Source organism: Momordica charantia, assembly GCF_013281855.1.
Source record: "Momordica charantia cultivar OHB3-1 chromosome 9 unlocalized genomic scaffold, Mcharantia_2.0 BLBB01000009.1, whole genome shotgun sequence".
NCBI classification, from domain to species: Eukaryota; Viridiplantae; Streptophyta; class Magnoliopsida; order Cucurbitales; family Cucurbitaceae; genus Momordica; species Momordica charantia.
The window spans coordinates 11,325,016-11,347,347 of record NW_028275167.1 but is presented as its reverse complement, the minus strand read 5'-3'; the positions used below and the strand labels follow the sequence as shown (position 1 = coordinate 11,347,347).

General features: G+C 40.2%; 2 protein-coding genes across 2 annotated transcripts; both read right to left on the bottom strand.

The window, feature by feature from the left end:
- Nucleotides 1-16,399: 16,399 nt before the first annotated feature.
- On the bottom strand, nucleotides 16,400-16,907 carry LOC148208950 (uncharacterized). The gene is made up of 2 exons (XM_088117383.1): nucleotides 16,653-16,907; nucleotides 16,400-16,561 (listed from the first exon to the last, which is right to left on the bottom strand). Exons 1-2 carry the CDS (start codon nucleotides 16,905-16,907, stop codon nucleotides 16,400-16,402), a joined length of 417 nt encoding a protein of 138 aa, XP_087973509.1.
- A 2,596-nt stretch (nucleotides 16,908-19,503) lies between these two features.
- LOC111023573 (uncharacterized) lies at nucleotides 19,504-20,043 on the bottom strand. The gene has a single exon (XM_022301036.1). It carries the CDS (start codon nucleotides 20,041-20,043, stop codon nucleotides 19,504-19,506), a length of 540 nt encoding a protein of 179 aa, XP_022156728.1.
- Between the last annotated feature and the right edge of the window lie 2,289 nt (nucleotides 20,044-22,332).

Here is a 22,332-nt window from a genome sequence, read left to right as displayed (position 1 = left end):
GAAATGGGCCTCTACAGACCAAAGAGGCCCAAACCCAACGACAGGACGAGCGAGTTGGGGCTCGGTCCCGACCTCGGCTCAGCGCCGACCAGGGCTCGACCCGTTGGCCGAGCCCACTTTCTCTCATCTCCCATTGTTTGAGGTGCCCCGGTTCACAAATCTCTGTGATCTAGTGACGAATAGATGAGTTCAATGAGAAGGTTCTAGAAGGCAAGACTCCCATGAATGGAACTACTGGCTGAACCCTAGAGGTAAGCAAACCACATTTGGTGAGAACCAAGAAGGCCAAATTTCTAGCATGAACAATTGGCGCCGTTTGTGGGGACGATACAAACCATACGACCGAGCAACATGAATCCGGAGGAAAGTGTACGACGCTCTGATGAGAATTGCCTTACGAAGAGGAAGCTGAACCTGAATGACCCCCTGCTAGGAGGATTTGAAGACGAGACGAGCCGACAGATTGTCGAACAAACTTCTATAGAGAATGATCGACAAGTTCTAGAATGTATAGAGGGACCGGTCAAGATGATTGACGACGAATGACCGAGAATTGCTCAGATCTGAGGAGATCTCAAGATAAAGCAAGTCAACAAGTTCTGTGGTGAGACCCAGAACAAACGAAGCGACAAGTTCTAGGACAGATCCTGGAGGAGATAAGCCGACCCATCCGAAGAAAAGGATGAACCGAAAACGAGTCTTACCCGAGGAAATTTCAAATGAGACGAAACCATAAGTCTTAGGGCAAAAAGATGTCGGCTTGAGTAACGCAAACATTGGTGAGAATCCAATGCCCAGAACAACATGCCCAGATCCCTAATTAGATCGTCCAGAGTCAACGATAAGACATTGGTGGTGAAGTGAGAAGTCACACGCGACATCTCCGGTGGACGACCACTTAACTGCCAAAGGGATGATAACGTCTCATACTGTGAGATTAGATCATGCAACTAGTGTTGTGCTCCCAGCAGATAACAACTCAATCAATAACGATGAAAAGACCGACCCGAGCCTCGGTCATGGATGGATCACTCACCTCAGATAGAGGAAAGCTTGCTGAAGAATTAGAATCGATCTCTTTAATGTCTGAAGAGCGACAAATCAATATTAGAACCAAGTTGGGGGCTGAGGAAAGAGCTAATCTCACTAATTTTCTCAGAAGCAACGCCGATGTATTCGCATGATCATATGAAGATATGCCAGGAATCGACCGAAAAATCATGGTGCACCGACTCAACGCGGCTAAGAATGAAATCGTGGCCGAGCAAGTTGAAGAGTTATTAAAAGCTAGTTACGACAAAAGATATCAACTATGGAGGATATTCCATTGGTTGGCCTATGAACAACAAAATATTCAAAAATCAAACAAGTACTTTCAATATAGAAGTCTAGCATTTTACCTATGCTTATTATCTTATATTTTGAGAGCAGGAGGCTACTAAGGGAATATAAAATTAGGCCTAACTGACAAACTACATAACTAGTCATGACCAGACTCAGGGCATGACCAGGTCCAAGGCATGTTGGTCATGACCTGATCTTCTGCCGACCAGGTCTCTTTTGCCAATCAGATCTGATAATTGCACGACATTAGAAGTCAGCAGTGCATAATAGTAGAAGCTACCTGGAAAGCTGACCAGGTCTCAAAAAATCTTGCTCGACAATGATATAGCCGATGGAAAAGCAAATCAACAAGTTTTGGGGCAAGACCCATAACGAACGAACCAATAAATTCGAGGACAGATCCTAGGTAAGATAAGTCAACCCATCAGAAGAAGAAGAACTACTCAGACCTGATAAAGTTTAGAGCAAGCAAATCAACAAGTTCCAGGACAGATCCTAGATGAGGTAAATCGATGGATTCCAAAATAGGTTCTGGGAGAAACGATCAACAAATTCCAGAATGGAGAAAGCAACTTGATGAAGTTCTAAGGCATCCAAAAGACAAACAGGCTGCTACGAAAAGTCAAGGGAATGTATCAAGAACACAACCCCAATTTTTGAAAAACTCGAACAACAAAAAGAAAAGGCAACCTACGCTCGTCCGAGGTCCACGGAAGGACAAAACTACTGCAAAGACCTGACAAACGAACTGCATAACTGGTCATGACCCAATTCAAGGCATGACCAGACTTTGGGGCATGACAGGAACCAAGGCATGACCAAGTCAAGGGCATGAGCAGGTTTCGGCCGAGCAAGTGTCTGCCGACCAGTTCTCTACTGTCGACCAAGTCTCTTCCGCCGACTAGGGTTATTCTACCGACCAGGCCTATTTTGCCGACCAGGGCTATTCGGCCGACCAGGCCTATTCTGCCGCCTTGGCATCTTCTGCCGACTAGGTCTCTTCCACTGACCAGATCGGATAACTGCACGATAGCAAAAGTCAGCAGCACGTAGCAGTAGGAGTTACCTGGAAAAGCCGACCTGGTCTCTAGAAATTGTGCTTGGCAAGGAGAAGTCACTTAGTCGACACGAGCAGATAGAAGAAAGCGACATAAAAGAAAACGACAAGGCTTGAAGTGTTTGAGAAAATTTTCGTTTGATACCTTAAACAAACCTCCTCAAGTGGGGGCTAGGTGAGTAACAATGATCAATAAACTCGAATTGGGATAGTCCTATAAGCAAACCGATAAGCTAGAAGCCAGTCAGTGAAACCATGGAAAAGAATCCCAAAGGTGCTGAAAATGGCATGCGTACGGGCCCATCAAGGTTGAAGCAGAAAGCAAGCAAGCCAAAACAATAAAAGAAACATAGGGTATAAAACCATTTGGCAAAAGCCAAAATAGGTTAGAAACCCAAGGGTGTTGATTAAGCTTAGGGTAAAAAACTGGCAGAAACCGAACAGGTTAGAAACCCAAGAGTTCCTACTAAACTCAAGGTATAAAACCATTGGTGAAAGCCAAATAGGTTAGAAACCCAAGAGTAAACCCTGAGGTATAAAACAATGGGCAAAAGCCAAACAAGTTAGAAACCTACGGGTGGTACCGCTGGCCCAACAAAAAGTTAGATCCTAAGGTTAAAATCTAATGGTTAAAACTAACCGTATAGCAGAGCCCAAGAAACTTGACTACAGCCAACTACGACAATAGTATGGAGGCGTAAAACACGACTTCCCCGGGCAAAGATTCAGTCAATAAGGGCCTAGCATGGTCAAAACATAAAGCAAGAGCCCATGGTATAAGATCATTTGGCAAAGCCAAACAGGTTAGAAACCCAGAGTATCGTCGTTGGCTTAGCTAAAAGTTAGATCCCAAAGTCAAAATCTAACTTATAGACAAGTTCAAGAGACTCGACCATAACCAGACATCTTAAGAATATGGAAGCTGAAAAGACCTCTGGTTCATAAGACAACAGCCAACAGTGACAAAACAAAGTTGGTAAACTCAAGGTAAAAACCAGTAACAAATGCCGGATAGGTAAAAATCCAAAACTGGATATAAACCTTTGGTGGAAGCTCAATGGGTTGGAAACCTTAAATGATACAACCAGGCAAAAAGAACTCTCAAAATAGAAGTCTCGATATTGTCACTCACCATCCATCTTGAGAGTAGGGGCAACTGTTATGAGATAGAAATCGATCAAAGAAATGGACCTCTTCAGACCAGAGAGGCCCAACCAAGCAACGACGAAGGTAAGACCGAGCCGACCGGGTCGGCTCCGACCTCTGCTCGACGTCGAGCTGGGCTCGACCCATTGGTCGGGCCCACTTTCTCTCCTCTCCCGATGGTTGAGGTGCTCCGGTCCATGTATCCCTGTGATCCATCAGCGATGGATTAGATGGACTCAACAAGAAGGTAGCATTGGCCTTTTCCAACACCTGCAATGGTAGTTTTGGCAAAAGCCGATCCCATATATTCCAATACCTGCTGATGTACTCTCGAAATGATGAGATCAGACGATCGGAAAAGCATCATCTCGAGAGTGGGGGCAACTGTTATAGGATTGGATCCGGCCAAGGAAATGGGCCTCTATAGACCAGAGAGGCCCAAACCCACGACAGAGTGACCGAGTCGGGGCTCGGTCCTAACCCTAGCTCGGCGTCGACCAGGGCCGAGCCCACTTTCTCTCCTCTCTCGTTGGTTGAGGTGCCTCGATCCATGAATCCCTGTGATCCAGTGATGACATATAGATGGGTTCAACGTGAAGGTTTTAGAAGGCAAGACTCCTATAAATGGAACCACTGGCTGAACTCTAGAGGTAAGCAAATAAACCCTAAGTACTTCACTTAGTAATTCTCCCATAGCTAACTTAAGCATCGGAGCCAATGTGACTGAAGTCACATCGGGTTAGGGTTGTTCGACTTTGCAGGTATCCGGTCCCGTGATTATCGAGCTTGGTGCACATTTTGCGAGAACCAAAGAGGCCAAATTTCCAGCATTAACAATTTCTATCCAATTATGAGAATGTTCCAAAAAAAAAAGGAGAAATAAAAAACAAAATTAGTTGCAAAATGCATAAAATTTTTAAGAAAATTGTAAACGAGAAACAAGAAATAGGAATGTTACCAAATGAGCCCTTACTGCTTTTCACGCTCCTCTCCTTCCTTGAGATGTAAAATCTTCTCTTTCCTCCTCCCTTCCCTTGACATTTAATTACAATATTTCAATTATATATCTTTCATGTATTTTTTATTTTTTTTATTTCAATATTATTTGATTCTATGTATAATTTCATAATTTTTAAATTTGAAACCAAAGGAACATTTTGATAATTTTATTTATATTTGCATATATATATATATATAATTTTGTTTATAATTGTTTAATATTATTTAAATTAAGAAAAGAGTTTTCAATATTTTTATTGATATTTACATTTTTTTCATATATATTTTTTTTTCGAAATATCCAATTATATGTTAATATTACTATAACTTTAGAATATAGCTATAAAAGAAGCGTTGATTATAGCCTAATTATACCACAATTAATGTCTTATTTATTTCAAACAAATTATATTAGTTTTCATTAATTTTCACGATTCTATTCAAAATTTTTATGGACATCAATATAAGTATATAAACATTAGTTATATTTTATAGACATGATAATTAAAATTGGTCAATTATAGCCTATTTAAGTTATAATTTGTTTTTGCAACAAAAGTGATCGGTTTCAGCTGACTAGATTAAGATGAATCGAAGGAGCGAGCTGAGATGAACTAGGGCGAGTAGAAAGATCCCTTGGCGAGAAGGACCTGTATAAAGAAGCAAATACTTCGATGCTCAAGACAGTAAGGAGATCGACCTTGATATTAAGATCAAGATAGAATGAGATACACGACTGTGGAGTGAGGCCCTCTATGATAGGTTTGGGTGTCTGACAGTGCTTTCAACTAGCGATTGAGCATTTTGGGTTGCACCTATTCCTGTTGAAGATGCTTGTGTTGAGTTTGATACCTCAGCTCCCAAATTTTAGCTAAGTATAGCTGGTCGTTCCTTGTATGGAACAAATATCTAAGACTAACCCGATGGTCCTTCACTTGTGCTCTCGGTTCGACTCTCTCGAATCGTTGGGAGATTACTAGTTTTTTTTCTTCCACTTCGCAGTATTATTTTATACCTACAATATTGGTCGTGAGAGAGACTTTCGGTTATTGGTCGAACCATAATCAGATTATTCATTAGAGGAGCACTAGTATTTAAAGAGCAAGATGTAACTCAGAGGTAAAACGGTAATTTGAGCCAGCTAGAGTTACGAGCACTAGTGAAGGATTGACTTGCCGTTAATGGTCGTACATCCGTGGACACAAAAATATTATGTAGTAAGAAGATTGCAGCTACGAGTATTTAGTGGGGTGACCTGCAGTTAGCTAATGTTGATTAACTCGGTTAATGAGTTTGACTGATTAATCTCGCATCGTCAGAGCTTCTGATCTATATGTCCATTAGATCCCCTTGCCAGCTCACAACAGGTAAAACGAGGATCGAGAATTATGAAATAATTTGAAATGTTCAAATTTTATAAGGGAATGTATATAACGTATATTGATACAATATATAAATATATGTTAATTTTAGATAAAGATTCAAAATTAATACCATGTTTAGGAATTCAAAAGGAGAACATATCCTGATACTTGGAATTTTCTCTAGATTCAGGAGAAAGTATCCTATATCCAAAATGATAAGATATCTTGATAGTCTTAGGATTTTTCCTCTATAAATATAACAGTAAGTTGAACTCTAAAGGTATGCTAATGATCCCTCAACTCTCTTACTCTCTCAATCCTTTGAAACTGGATCCCACAATCCGGATTTTCGATTGAGAGACTTAGCGAAGATTAAGTAGTGTTGTCTCATTGAGTTTACACAAAGAAGAGTTTTCAAATGCAAAATGCAAAATCTAAAATTCTTCCATGTTTTATATTTTTATGTGTTTTAAATTTTCAAAAGAAATTCAAGAACTCGTTCTACTGCTTTCACTCCCGGATTCACTCTCTTTCAGGTTAAACCCAATTTCTGTCCAAGTTGATTATCTTTCTTGCTGATTCCATTCCATAGTAGTGTCCAACTCTCATATGATGCTCCAACATCATGGCGGGCTTGACCTTTTTTTTAACTTGCAATTATTTTTTCACTTTTCGCGCTAGAGACACCGAAGAAACAAAAGCTAAACTTAAGCTATATGACACTAAAAAGGAATAAATAACAAAATAAAAGGAAAACCAAAAAAACAAAGCAGGGATAAATAAATTTGATATGAAAATTCATACCATCCCCTTTTATTATATCGTCCAAAAACGTCAAGCATCAATTATGTTGTGAGATTCATGATCTCTCACCACATCACCTCCCTATAGTAATGCTTTAAACTTTTCCCATTAATCGTGAATTTTCTTCCTAAGCCATCCTCTCTGACCTTAATTGCTCCATGAGAGTGGACTTGCACAATTGTGAATGGTCCAAACCATCTAGACTTCAATTTTCCTGGGAATAACTTTAACCTCGAATTGAATAACAGGGCTCTTTGTCATCCTTCAAAAAGTCTAGGCCGATTCTTCTATCATATCATACTTTAATTTTTTCTAATACCACTTGGCATTCTCATAAGCACTTTGTCGGAACTCCTCTAACTTTAGTAATCGGAGATTCCTCGCATCTCCCCTAACTACATAATCCCAATTTATTTTCTTTAAGGCCTAAAATGTCTTATGCTCCTTCTCTAATGGAAGGTGGGAAGCATTTTCAAACACCAGACGGTATGTAGATGTCTTAATGAGGTTTTATTGGATGTTCAATAGGCTCAGAGAGCGTCATCTAACTTTAACATCCAATCCTTGCGGCTCGTGTTAACCACTTTCGAAAGGATTCCCTTTATCTCTCTATTTTAAATTTCTACTTGCCCATTTGTGTGAGAACGATAAAGTGTAGACCTGATGCTTCACATTGTATTTTTCCAGCAGATGTGCCAGTGCTTGGTTGACAAAATTTTAAAGCCAGTTCACCTTCCAATCCTTAATGGGAGAGGGGCCCTTAACCTGCTTCCCCACATCACGCCTGGTAAGATAAAATTTACTAAGGTGTTTGGGTAAGGACTTTACAGTAATTGATAAAAATTGGTCGGGAGTTAAATACTCCGAACCATTTGTATATACACCTACACTCAAATATAACATCTAGCAACAAAGTAATATCCTCCGACCATTAGGAGCTAACTAAGCTGGTGTTAGATTCACCTTTGCTGAAAACCGTTGGATGAATGGGTGGAAGGGGAGACAGACCTAAACTAAAAAATTTTGATGTAAAAGGTTGTGTGCCCTTTAGAAGGATTCTCTTGTCTCGCCGTCAACTGGGAACTCCCTATGTAATTTGGTACCTTATACTCATTCCTAATAAAGGCTAAGGACCCATCAGTGAGCTTGGAAAGACTTGAGGCAGAAGGTTATGGCTTGTTGACGAGATTAGGAACTTTGTTATGGGAGGGCATATTTTATCCTTGAGGCACATCAAGAGAGAGACCAATTTGGTGGCCATGGTATTGCAAGAAAGTCTATGGAAGATGATTTAGTGGCTGAGTGGTATCCTGCTTTTCCCACATGGTTGGTTATTTTTGTCGAGTTAGATCTTGGTTAGATGTTTTGTTGTATTGCTTTCCTAAAAAAAAGTATTTATTTAATAATTTTATTTATTAAATCGAAGAACGGAATGCTTTGTACATTATTTATAATTTAGTATAATTTGAACATTCAATTATTAAAGTGGGGGTGTAGCTCATATGGTAGAGCGCTCGCTTCGCAGCCGCGGGGTTCAATTCCCTGCACCTCCAAGTTTTGTTTTTTATTATTCCTACAATGTTGATGTTTCTTTATTAAGGAGGAACAGATTGAGTTACATCTCTTATTAAAGTATTGGAAATAGTATGCACTGAGAGTGGAGTGGGGGAAATTGATGGAGTGGAAATGGAAAACATCATTACTTAATATTCTAAAAAGACTCTTCACTATTAATGGCCGTTAGAATCTTGAGATATTAACAACCTTTCTTCGAGGAGTGGTTCCATTAGTGAACGAAGAAATCAATTTTGTTGATGCGTGGTGAGATCAATAGAACTAAGTGGTCTAAATTTGATCCGCTAGGTCGTGAATAGGAGAAAGACAGAATCTTGACTAGTACGACTTATTGAAGATGATCTGCACAAAGAAAGGGTGAGTTAAAACCGACGAGGTGCTGACATGCACTCCCATGCTTAAGTCAGTATAATAACTCATCGAGAATAAAGAAATCAACTTGCACGACCCTTTCGAAGAAGTGTGACCTTGTTGGCCGCACTTGAAGTGGGAGTTGCCCAACACAATTATTTTCATCAAAAGCTGTACATAGAGGAGGATCTTGTTGCCTATTTTATAGCCAATTGGATCTTCTAAAGTTCCTCGAGAGGATGGTTTCACAGCGGATTTTGAAGAAAATTTGGAAGTTTATTTCAAATAATGTAATGGCTTTTTGTGATAGGTCAAGTAGTTAAGATATTTATTTTTTCAAAATGTCAAAGTTTAAAGCTCCACTTCATAAATTGTTGATTAAAAAAATAAAAGTGTTTTGCGTATTTCATTTTTAATCATTTTTCATGTGCTTAAACTTTTTTTTTCAATCGTAATTAAAAAAAGCCCTTTTTGGAATTTTAAATTTTAATCACCTTATCATTTCTTTTGTTTTTAAGTTAATAATGTTCTTACTTAATCAATAATATCGAGTAAATTATCTTTTTGACTACGTCATCCATAGTTATCAAAATTGTACACTTTTATCCCCACTACTTAATTAGAAAAGACTTCAATTTAGTTTATAGTGTTAGGTTTTCCATTAGCAAAGTTAACCAAAAAAAAAAAAAAAAAGGGAAAAATTGAACAGCTACAATAAACATAGCTGATGTGACAATTTAAACATATTAAAAATAATTACAAAAAAACCTTCGCTTCTCCCCCTCCATCCACCCTCACCCCTTCTTCTACTCCTACTGCTCGACCCCATGACCTGTCTCTCCATACATCCATATGGAATGAACTTTTCTTGTTCGTTCCAAATCTAAAATAAAGGAGGAATTTTTACATGTTCGTTTCAAATTTGGAATTAATAAAGAAAGTTCCTGATTCATCATAGGATAGATGAAAAAGCAGGGGCAATGGCAGGTGGCTAAAACAAGACCTAACATCAAAGAGTAAATTGAAGTATTTTCTAAACTACGGGTGCAAAAGTATATGATTTTGAAACTTAGGGATGAAATCGACTTGTTGCACAAATTTCAGGGACAAAAAAGTATTTCAGTATAAACATTAAACATCATAACAAGACAAAATTTATAAAATATTATAATTTAACCAATAAAATAAATCTTTTAAAAATTTAGGTGTCCTTTGTTTTTGGTTTTTCTATTTTAGTTTTTTTTTTTTAAAACAAAACCATATATGTTTTATAATTGTTTTTGTTTTTTAATTTTAGAAAAGAAAAAACCAAACATGTTTGATAAATATTTTTTGTTTTTTTGTTTATAAAAAATTAGAAAGTTGAAAATATATATGTTATAGAAAGAAATCTTTGTCGTAGTATAACTTACTTTCATTAGTATAAAAAGTCTATCTATGCTCTAGCTCCTTAGGTAAAAATTTAAAGGATAAAGTTACAAAATCTTCGACAATGGTGCAAAAAATTTGTTGCCCTCTAGCAACCTCACGCTAAAGGACGTGCAAGTGTACACTAAAAGAAGATGGTATCAAGCGAACAAGGTCGTATCTGTAGGAATTGTTATAGACACTCTAAATTACCACTCAAGAGTATAATAACAACACTGATTATAAGATAAAGCTTTTAAACTAAGCTCAGAGGGAAAAATAATAAGGCTATTAACTTAGATAAAGATGATTAAAAGAAACACGTGGGAATACTATGCGAAACACAAATATACAACACAATTAAGAAACATAGGAGGTCAATTTTTAATTCGCTTCAATTCTACCACATGATGCTCTAGCATCGACTTCGTGTTGTAGCAAAATAGACGTGACTTTCTTATGAAATACCCACATATTGATACCCAAAGCTTCCACGGCTTAATTAGTCAAGAAACCTAGTTTCTAGGTAATGTTATGTACATCATCCTTGAGCATTTACTCGCTACGTGGAAATATAGAGCTAACATCAATTGGAGTTAAGAACGCCACTTTAACGTTATTCCAAACATTACGAGAATTGATAATCCAGGAATGGGGATCAAGCATTCAAGAAATTCAGAAAATAAATACAAGCTCTATTTTACAACTCTATAATCAAAGCTAAAGTACCGAATGTTCACAAAAAAAGTCTCAACCTACCCAAAAATGGATTTAGCTTATAAGTATTGTGGAACAACTAAAAAATGAAATGGAAATACAACCCATATGAGAATAAACGAGAAGATACAGACGCTGATTTTTCCTCTAAATTTGTGCGTCACTCTTAGATGGTACGTTCTCCTCCTTTGTCATATTTTTTCTCAGGATTTCTTCCTTGGAAGCACTAGTTAGGACCATCTTTCTTTTTGCTTTTAAATTCGTTCGTCACTCTTACATCGTGTGCCGCTTTGGTATTCCAAATGCTATTGTGACTGACAATGGCAAGCAGTTCGACAATGCAAAATTCAAAGAATTTTGTGCGAAGCTCGACATCAGCCATTTGAGTTCGTCCCCGACCCACCCTAAAGCAAACAGACAAGTTGAAGCAGTCAACAAAATCATCAAGCGTGGCCTCAAACTGAGATTGGACGTAAGGAAAGGACAATGGGCAGAGGAGCTTCCCGAAGTCCTCTGGTCCTATCAACAACTTCACGAGAGTCAACTGGAGAAACTCCCTTCTCCTTAGCTTTCAATTCTGAGGTCGTGGTGTCAATCGAGATCGGAATGCCAACAGAGAGGATTGACTATTATGACCAAGTCAAGAATGCGGAAGAGCTGCAACTCAACCTGGACCTTTTGGATCAACAAAGGGAAATGTCGCAACTACAATTGGCGGATCGAATTCGACCTAGGAGTTTCCAAGTCAGACATCTGGTCCTTCGGAAGGTTCAGAAGTATGTTGATGCTATGGAACCAACTTGGGAAGGGTCATTTGAAGTCAAACGCATCGTGGGCCAAGGCATGTACATGTTGCCCATCCTGGAAGGGAACCTACTCCCACATCCATGGAATGCAGACCACTTAAAATGTTATTATTCCTGAATTGTAAAATTCTTCAAATTGTTTGACTTGTGTAAATATTCTGGATATAATTGTAATGAAAGTATTATTTTATTTGATTCTAAGTCTTATTTTTTTAACAAGTTTGACCTAAAATCAAATGGATGCTACATGCTATAGATCTCGAGGTGCGATGTGAAAAGTTTTTAATTTAAAACTTAAACTATTTTACAATAAAGTACAAGGCACGAGCTGCCGTACAAAGGAAAGCTAAGATAAAATTGGACAAATTGAAGAAAGTCTTTTTCATTCACTTCAAAAGAAAGGACCGACCAAGGTATATTTGCCTTTGAGTTTCTAAAATTTCTACACCAAAAAAGTAAGGCAAAGTAGCGAGAGCAGAAGAAAGAGCTGGGGATCGCTCAGGTCCTTCCGACGTGTGATCCAAGCTCCCTCTAAGAAGCCAGCAAATCAAGCTCTTGTGAGTCCCAAAGGCCAGCCTCCTGAGACAATGGAGCTGCATGAGCAGAAGGAATCACCCCATCCTCACCCTACATGGTGTGAACAACATCGCTTTCCTGGGTTAGATCCTCTTCCTCTTCATCATCATCCTCGACCTTGAAGTTGAGGTCCCACACGTACCTGTCTACAAAACTTTGGGGGCGAGTGTTGCATCCACACAACTATGTTGACAACACGTGTAAGTATACATGAATCGTCGGTTGTAGTACGTAACGAAGTCGTATCCACAGAGATTTTTGGTTTATATTTTAATGATAAAAGTAGATACAACAAATAAAAATATACAAAGCTTGGATATGGATATTATCTAGAAAAAGAAATAAAATAAAGTAATAACAACACGACATAACTTGCAAAGGACGATGGTATTGAAGCTGTCAACACAAGAAAGCAATAGCACAGAAAGCGATAATGGGGGAATAATAGATATGAAGACGGCGAGGGAGATTCCTTTCTCTTCTCTTCTTAGCTCTTCTTTAAAAACCTGTGCAAATGAACCACAAATACGAGAGTTTATGCTGTTTTTGACAAAAGTTCTCAAGACTAAGGATATTTAGCTACGAATTTGCAATTAAACACTATTCATGATAGTTATGACCTAAAACCGACACACTTTGATATTTTAGTGCACATTTTAACCCTAATCACTAGAATAACTCTCTTTTGGAGAGTTATCACACCCCCAAACTTAAAATCTTGCTTGTCCCCAAGCAAAAACATGCATTTTAGCTCAGAAAACAAAAGAAGGCATCAGAAATCTACACTTCAAGCCATTTAATCTTCTGCCTCAATCTTTCCTTCTTATAAAAAATTCATAGAACTTACATACTCTGCTAAGTACTTCAACTGGAGCAAAGAAATGCAGGGAACTTAAGTTTGTTTAAACTTTGGAAGACGCTAATTTCTGCCCAACCTTAACTTCCTTCTACTTCCCAACCTCAAGTTTAACTTCTTTTAGGGATTCCTTTCTCAAGCCCCTTTTCCTAGTTCAAACCTTTAAACCTTGAACTACCAACTTAGACTTCTTAACCATGGGCTACTAGCCCTTCCCAATCCTACAGCCTCTTTATGCTCTGGATTTGGGCTACTAGCCCTTCCTTTATTGTGAACTTTTTTTTAAGGGCTGAATTACAAGATTAGAAAGATTCATGGTTCTGTACATTGCTAATAAAGATGTAAGAACAAAATGTTCACTCCCCCAAACTTAAAAGGATGCATTGTCCTCAATGCGACTAAGGACTTCTAGAATGAAAAGCTCTAGCATACCCCCAAACTTAAAGGGAACATACAATGAAATACAAGGTTGTTCGCTATCACTGTATACAGATGCGTGCGTAGGGTTAATGCTATCATCTAATGAGGGTCTAAAAGAAGAAGTCCAGGCTAGCTATACAAAGATAAGGGCCGACTTTGGATAGAGAGCCTGTGAAATTCCTACCTATAGAAGCGCTACCTGGGGCCAGTACTACGAGAGGGAAGCTAGGGCATGAGCAGGTAAACATGAACCAGAGGATGAACAAAAGAAAGCAAACTACACTAAAATGCTCCAGCATCAACAGTGACATTGCGCACTTAGCAGGCTCTAGCATACAATCTTTGCACCAAAGGTGAGGCAAAGGACAAAAGATGAAAACACAAAAATTTCCAGAACTTCTAACTTTCATTTAGTTATAGGGTGGGGGGGGTCACAATCTTATTGACAAAATAAAATAAAGACAACTAGAATTCAAATTAAACTATTAAACAATAAAATCAAAGACGGAAATTTAAATGCAAAAATTGAAAATGCAGAAATTAAAACCTAATTAAAAATTTGGAAATAACATGGGGGGACAATGTTTTGGTCAAGTCAAAAGGAGTGGGACTTCCTTTTGTTGGTCAAGCAGAACTCTCTTCTTCACTCTCTTCTTCCTCTGAAGAGTCGCCCATAGGCCGATCTTCCTCTTCAGAGTTGCCGGATTGCTCTAGCAATTGTTTCAGATGGGCCGGCACAGCGGATAGGGAGGGGGCTGCTGCTTTAAAATGCTCCAGCGCTGCTAGGATAGTCACATCTCTTTTCTTAGCCTTCTTAGCGAATGCAAACTACACTTCCTCCATTCGTGAGAGCTGCTTTTGCATTTTGGCGAGTTGGACCATTATTTCATTGATGGCGACATTCTGCATAGCTCCACGGCTAGTGGGGTCCTGGTTCATCAGCCTTTCCACCGTATTCCTATCTTTCACCAACTTGTCCTTGAGGGGCTCTTCGTCATCTAAGATGGGCACATCTCTACGAAGGCAGAGTTTGGTGATAAGGCTGGGGAAAAACAGACGGCCTGTTTTCTTCGTTGCGCACTGAGCGATCTTCCGGTGGATGAGCTGTCTGACGTCTATGGAGTGACCTTGCAAAATGTAGGCCAACAGAAGGATTCTGTCCTTCGTAATAGACGAATCATGCGTGGTAGGCACGACCCGACTCTTAATTAAGTAGAGCCAAACGTTGGCTTCCCTCGTAAGTTGGCCAGATTTCAACGAGCGGGCACCCTTGTTCGTCACTTGCCACACAACACCCTCAATGCCTACCAGATATAGGGCACTGTCAAGCTCCTGCATCGAGGGCTGCTGGATCATCACGTTGAACTCAACCTCTGGATTGTTGGGCAGCTTAAGCAGCTTGTTGATCCTCTCTGGCGTCTAGTCGACTTCTACCTCCCGCATTGTGGTGTGTCCCACTCTGTAAGGGTCAAAATTGGTGTAGAATTCCCTCACGAGCTCCGGTAAAACAGGCATAGGGGGAGAACAGAAATGCTCCCACTTTAACCGCGCGGCTCCCTCCTTCACAAACTGAGGCATCTCCGCCTCCAAAAACCCTTTCTCTAGGTACAAGTCCCTTACATTGATCGCTCGATAGCTTGCCCTCACCTCTGGATCAATGAACTTCTGCAATGCCGCCTGGCCCGCAGGGACCACCGTAATACGCTTGGAGGAGCTCGGTGTTGGAGGAAGCTGGGGAACAACGACCATTCGAGTGCGACGCTTCCCTTCAGACACAGAAGCAGATTTTGTGGCTTTAGCTTTTGCAGGGGGTGGTGGAGGCACTTTTGGTGTTTTCCTCTTTTTTGCCGGGCTAGGGCTTGGGATAGATTGGGCTGGCAGCTTGGTCTTTCGCATTCACGAGGCCGGTCCATCAGTGGGTACAGATTTGGAAGGGACATGCAGATAGATTTCTTCGATGAGGATGGGTGGAGGGATATTGGTAGTTGAAGGAGGGGTGGTCTTAGGTTGTGGAGTTTGTGGAAGGGTGGTCGGAGGGGGTGGATTGTTAGTGACGACGGGAGGGTTTTCAGTGGGAGGAGGCGGAGCGGTGAGTTTTTTTAGGACTTCGCCAGCGGGCAAGGGATTATCAGGCTGGGCTTGAGACGGGGAGGCAACAGGGTTAGCGGCGAGTACCTGAGGGCTGGCGATAGGAGGAGGTGGCGACAGAATCTCAGCTTCGGCCAGTGTGTGCTCCGAGCTGGAGGGACTTTGCTGGGCGGGGTTCGCTCCTCCGATGCCTCCGACGGGATAGCTTCAGCGGCCTCCTTGGAGTCCCCGCTCGACCCAGAGCTTGTTGAAAACTCGAGCTTCAGCGCTTTCTTCCTATTTGCTCTGTGTTTGATTCTCGACATTTTGAGTTAGGGTTTTAGGAAAAGAGGAGGTTTGTGGGGAACTTAAAAGGAGAAGGGGAAGTACGGTTATGGTGCAGAGTGGGGAGAGAAGAATGAGGGAGACGTGGGTCTTAAAGAAAAAAAAAACGGAAGGTTGCTATGGCCCATCAAAGAAAATACCTGCCACGAATTTCTTTCAATTAATGGAAATAAAATTTCCCCCCAAAACGAAAAATAAAATCCCCCAAAATCTCTAGCAATTATGATTTATTCCCCAAAAATTTGAAAGTTTTACTTACCTCTTTCATTGGGAGCCGAAATTTGCTATAAATACCTTTCTGCATGTCTGCTACGCCCTAACGCTCTCACCTGCCCTGTCCTTTTATGTCAGTGACGTCACGTCGTCATCACTGAATGCCATTTTTTGAAGGTTATCCATTCAACTTGATTTTTAATTACTTCCCCCCTAAAAACCAAAATGAAAGCAGATTAAAATTCAAAAACGTAGATAAAACAATTAAACATCTAAATTCCTAATTCAAAACTGGGGAGCAATAAAACAATTAATCATTAAATCGTACTCCCTTTATTCCGTTGTTGGTTTCTCAGTCTGTGGTGAAGTGGTGAGCTCCAGCATCTCTCACCACGCTTCCGCCAAAAAAATGCTTCAGCCTCTGACCGTTCACGCGAAATTCTCTTCCTGAATCCATCTCGGGGAAATACATGCGAGACCAAAAATGGGCATGACCAGCTCGATTTGAGCTTCCCTGGGAAAAGTTTGAGTCTTGAATTGAAAAGCAACACTTGTTGCCCTTTTTCAAACTTTCTAGGATTGAATCTCGCATCGTACGTACCAGCCTTCGTCTTTTCTCTGTATAATTTAGCATTCTCATATGCGTCTCTACGAAATTCCTCGAGCTTTAGGAATTGTAAGCGGCGAACATTGCCTGATGCAGCATAATCCAGATTTAACTTCTTCACAGCCGAAAAGGCCTTATGCTCCAACTCCAATGGGAGATGGCAAGGTATCCTAAAAACTAATTTGTATCGAGATGTGCCCAGAGGCGTCTTGAATGCTGTGTAATAATCCCACAATACATCGTCCAACTTCATCGCTCAATCTCTTCTATTTGTGCTAACCACTTTTTCCAATATGCTCTTGATCTCTCTATTAGATATCTCAACTTGCCCATTTGACTGGGGGTGATAAGCTGTGGATACTTTGTGTCTGATGTTATATTTAGCAAGGAGAGATGCTATAGCTTTGTTGATGAAGTGGGAGCCTTCGTCACTGCTCTGGGTACCAAATCTCGTTAATATTTGCTTGTGGAGAAACTTTGCTACCACTTTGGCATTACTGTTGGCGCATGCCACTACCTCGACCCATTTTGATACATAATCGACTGCCAATAAAATGAAGAGTTTTCCATTGGATGGAGGGAATCGTCCCATGAAGTCCATGCCCCATACATCAAAAAGCTCCACCTCTAAGATGTATGTGAGAGTCATCTCTGACCTCTTGGAAATATTTCCAACTCTTTGACATTCATTGCAATGCTGGACTAGCTCATATGCATCCTTGAAAATGGTGGGCCAAAAGTATCCGCTTTGGAAAACTTTTGCTGCTGTGCGCTGCCCTCCAAAGTGACCACCATATGGTGCCGAATGACAGTTAGCTAGCGCCTGTCGTTCTTTAGCATTGGCGATGCATCTTCTGATCACTTTATCTTGGCCAATCCTATAGAGATATGGGTCATTCCACAAATAAAACTTACTCTCATACAAAAACCTTTTCAGCTGTTGCTTGTTCATGTCCGTTGGCAGAATTCCACTAGCAATATAGTTGGCTAGATCTGCAAACCATAGTTCTTCATCTTCATTCAAAACTCCAATAGCCAACACTTGCTCATCTGTGAAGGTTCCTCTCTGTCTCATTCTCGGAGCATTCGAGAGTAGGCAACCTGGACAAGTGATCAGCAAACAAATTTTCTATTCCTTTCTTATCCTTGATCTCTATATGGAATCCTTGCAGTAGTAAAATCCAGTGGATGAGCCTTGGTTTAGCATCCTTCTTTGTCAGTAGATATTTCAGAGCAGCATGGTCCATGTAAACAATCACCTTTGACCCTACCAGATACACTCTGAATTTCTCAAATGCGAACACCACTGCTAAAAGCTCTTTCTCTGTTGTGGTATAATTAATCTGCGCCTTAATAAAAGTTTTGCTGGCGTAATAAATCGGATGCAATAGCTTCCCTCTGCATTGAGCAAGAACTGCTCTGACAACATAGTCGCTGGCATCGCACATTAGTTCGAAAGGCTGATTCCAGTATGGAGCTGTTATTATTGGAGCATGTGTGAGGGCATACTTCAGCGTATTGAAAGCCTGCAAACATTCAGATGTAAAGTTAAATTCTTTATCAATCTCAAGCAAAGAACATAGAGGTTGAGAGATTTTTGAGAAATCTTTAATAAATCTAAGATAAAAACCAGGATGCCCTAGAAAACTGCGAATGCCCTTGATATTCACAGGTGGGGGCAATTTCTCTATTGCCTCTATCTTCGCCTTGTCTACTTCTATGCCCTTTCTGGAGACTCTGTGCCCCAGCACAATTCCTTGCACCATAAATTGACACTTCTTCAATTCAGGACTAAGTTTGTTTCTTCACATCTTTGCAACACCTTCTTCAGGTTGCCTAAACATTCTGCAAATGACTTTCCAAACACCGAAAAGTCATCCATAAACACCTCTACCACTGATTCTACCAAGTCAGAAAAGATAGCCATCATGCACCTCTAGAACGTTGCTGGAGCATTACAAAGCCTGAATGGCATTCGCTTGAAAGCGGACGTTCTGTAGGGACAAGTAAAAGTCATATTCTGCTGGTCTTAAGGAGCAATTGTAATCTGATTAAAAAACAGTAATACTCTTGACCTGCCAGCCTGTCCAGCATTTGATCAATAAAGAAAAGAGGAAAGTGGTCATTATTTGTGGCTTTGTTCAGCTTGCGGTAATCTATACATATACGCCATCTAGATTCTGTCCTCATGGGTATCAACTCATTCTTTGCGTTCTCCACTACAGTCATGCCTCCTTTCTTAGGCACACACTGTACTGGACTTATGCACTCGCTATCTAAAATTGGATATATGATTCCTGCATCCAACCACTTAATAATTTCTTTCTTTACAACCTCCTTCATAGCCGGATTAAGTCTACGCTGAGGCTCTATAGAGTTCTTGCAATTTTCCTCCAGCACTATCTTATGCATACAAAAGCTGGGGCTTATCCCCTTGATATCAGCAATAGTCCATCCAATTGCTCTCTGATGTGCCTTGAGTACATTCAACAACATCTGTTCCTTTTCCAAGGGCAAGTCCGCTGCTATGATAATTGGCAATGTCTCTGATGAACCCAGGTAAGCATATTTCAAATGCTGCGGCAATGCTTTAAGCTCTAGCACTGGCGGCTCTTCAATAGATGACTTCTGTAATCGAAGTTCCGGGTTTGTGAGGTCTAAGGACTCCTACATTATTTTCACAAAGCCTGCATTGGCAATCATGCAGTCAGATTGGGCATCTTCTAGTTCCTCTTCAGATGCGTCGGCAAGACTTTCAGCATCAACTGCTTCTAGATGCTCCAGCATGGCTTCTGTTTTCAACTCCTCCATTAGTGCTTCATCCAATATCTTTAATACTGAGCACTCTTCTAATCAGCAGGAAATTTCATAGAGTCATGCACCAAGAATTTCACTTCTTGATCCTGCACACGCATTGTCAGCTCTCCTTTGTGGACATCTACCAAAGCTCTCCCAGTTGCAAGGAATGGTCTTCCAAGAATAATAGGAACCTCCTTATCTGCATCATAATCCAAAATGATAAAGTCAGCAGGAAAAATAAATTTATCTACTTGTACCAAAACGTCTTCAATTTTTCCCTCTAGATGCATAATGGATCGATCCGCCAACTGTAAGGTCACTGTTGTAGGCCTTGCTTTTCCAATGCCCAACTTGTTGTAAATTGATAATGGCAAGAGATTGATGCTGGCGCCCGGATCACATAAGGCAAGTCCTATATGTTGTCCTTCAATTGAAACTAGTATGGTAAAACTTCTAGGGTCTTTCATCTTTGCAGGAATTTTGCTCGTGAGTATGATGCTGCAAGAATTAGTCAATGCTACTGTTTCATACTTTCCCAACGTTCTCTTCTTTGTGAGTATCTCTTTCAGGAACCTCACATAATTTGGCATTTGCTCTAGAGCTTCCACCAATGGTATGTTCACGTGCAGTTGCTTCAAGACGTCTAAGAACTTCTTAAATTGAACATTCTACTCTTTCTTCTAGAACTGTTTAGGATATGGTGGCGCTGTACTCTGCTGGAGCATTTTCATGCTTTGCCTACTTTCTTTCTCAGGTATTCTGTTTTGTGAAGACCCTATCTCAGGTACTCTAGCAATTACTGGATTAACTGATTGTTTGGATGTGTCCTGACCCTCCTTTGGTTGTTCAGCTATCTGCTCTGGTGGAGTAGGTACAACTACTTCTGCTGGCTCACTATCCTGTACTTATTGAGGTTCTCCTTGGTCAACTTGAGCAGGCTCTTTGATCAATGCTGGAGCGTTCGGATGTGCCGGAGGTAATGCTTTCCCACTTCGCAGAGCTAGGGTCTTGCATTGTTCCTTACTGTCTCTCTTTGGCACTTCTGTATCACTGGGCAATGCTCCAACCGGTCTGCTCTTCAAATCCGTAGCTAACTGGCCTACTTGCAACTCTAGGTTCCTCAATGATGCAATCTGACTTTGCACAGTGGCGTCATTATTGGCCATGTATTGCTTCATCATTTTTTTCAATGATGCAAATGACCTTCTGATTGCTTCCGTGCTACCATCTGTCATTGATTCGCAAAACTAGAAGGATAACGTAATTTCTGTTGAAAAGCTGGAGCATTGGATGTTCCAGCGTTATGTCCTCCTTGATTGCCACTCTAACTAAAATTGGGGCGATTCATCTAGCTAGGATTGTACATATTTGAATACGGATTGTTTCTATTATTCTGCAGGTTCCCTAAATAATAAACTGACTCCGGATTTCTAGGGCAGTTGTTGTAATTGTGATCTCCCTCGTAGAAAGAACATGAAATCCCTTGAATTTGATTGACATTAGCCTTACCAGCTGATACTCCAGCTAAACTTTATTGCGTCATACTCCTCATTACCAAGTTCGTCAGATTCTCAATCTTTGAATTCAATGCAGTGTATGATTCATACTCAACTAGCCCCTTACTTGATTTTCCTTGAACAGCTCTAGGATCAGACCATGAGTGATTGTTTGATGATATTCTTTCTAAAATATTGAATGCTTCAGCATAGGGTTTTGCTAGTAAAGCCCAATTTGCGGATGCATCAATTACTAAGCGTGTGTCGTCATCCAGACATTTGTAATATGTCTCTATCTGTATGCATCTTGGAATCCCATGGTGAGGACACCTCTGCAATAATCGCTTGAAACGCTCCAAGGATTCACTGACTGATTTCCCAACAAATTGCTGAAAATTGTTGATCTCACTACGATACTTAGCATTTTTGCTGGGTGGGAAATACTTCATTAAAAACTTCTCAGCAAATCATCCCAGCTTGTAATAGATTCTGAAGGAAGGGACTCCAACCATGTTCTAGCTTCATCTCTAAGTGAATACGGAAATAGCTTAAGCCTCAGCACTTCTTTGCTCAATCCTTCATCCTTGAATGAATTGCAAACTCCCATAAAGAATTTCAGATGCTGATGTGGGCCCTCTGTAACATGTCCATGAAACTGACCCACTGTTTGGAGCATCTGAAACATCACTGGTTTCAGTTGAAATTTAGAAGCTTCAATTTCTGGCTCCGTGATAACTAGGTTGAAATTGTAGTATGCCAGAGCTGCATATGCTCTGATTTCCTTGTCGATGTCGTATGCTAATGGTACAACGTTGAGAGGGGCACTGCTACATTAGGATTTGCAGCGACAGGAATCCCATATACTATTTCCTCTATACTACAATTCGGTCTTATAGGTGCATTAAGCTGAACTGGCTGGTTCAGTTTGTCCATATTGGCTGCCGCTTGTTGTCGCCTCTACTCTCGTATATTTCTACGGAAGGTACGCTCTATTTCGCGATCAATAATATATTCTAATCCTTCGTAATCATTCATGCACCTCGCAAAAACACACAGCAAAATACAAATGTGAAAATGAGAAAAATTACTTTAGCACCGTATGTACAAACATTAAAGTTAAAATAAAATAGCAAAAATCCCCGACAACGGTGCCAAAAACTTATCGCGTCCACACAACTATGTTGACAACACGTACAAGTATACACAAATCGCAGGTTGTAAAACGTAACGAGGTCGTATCCACATGAATTTTTGGTTTATATTATAACGATAAAAGTAGATACCAACAAATAAAAATATACAAAGCTTGGATATGAACATTATCTAGAAAAAGAAATAAAATAAAGTAATAACAACAGGAAAGAACTTGCAAAGACGATGGTA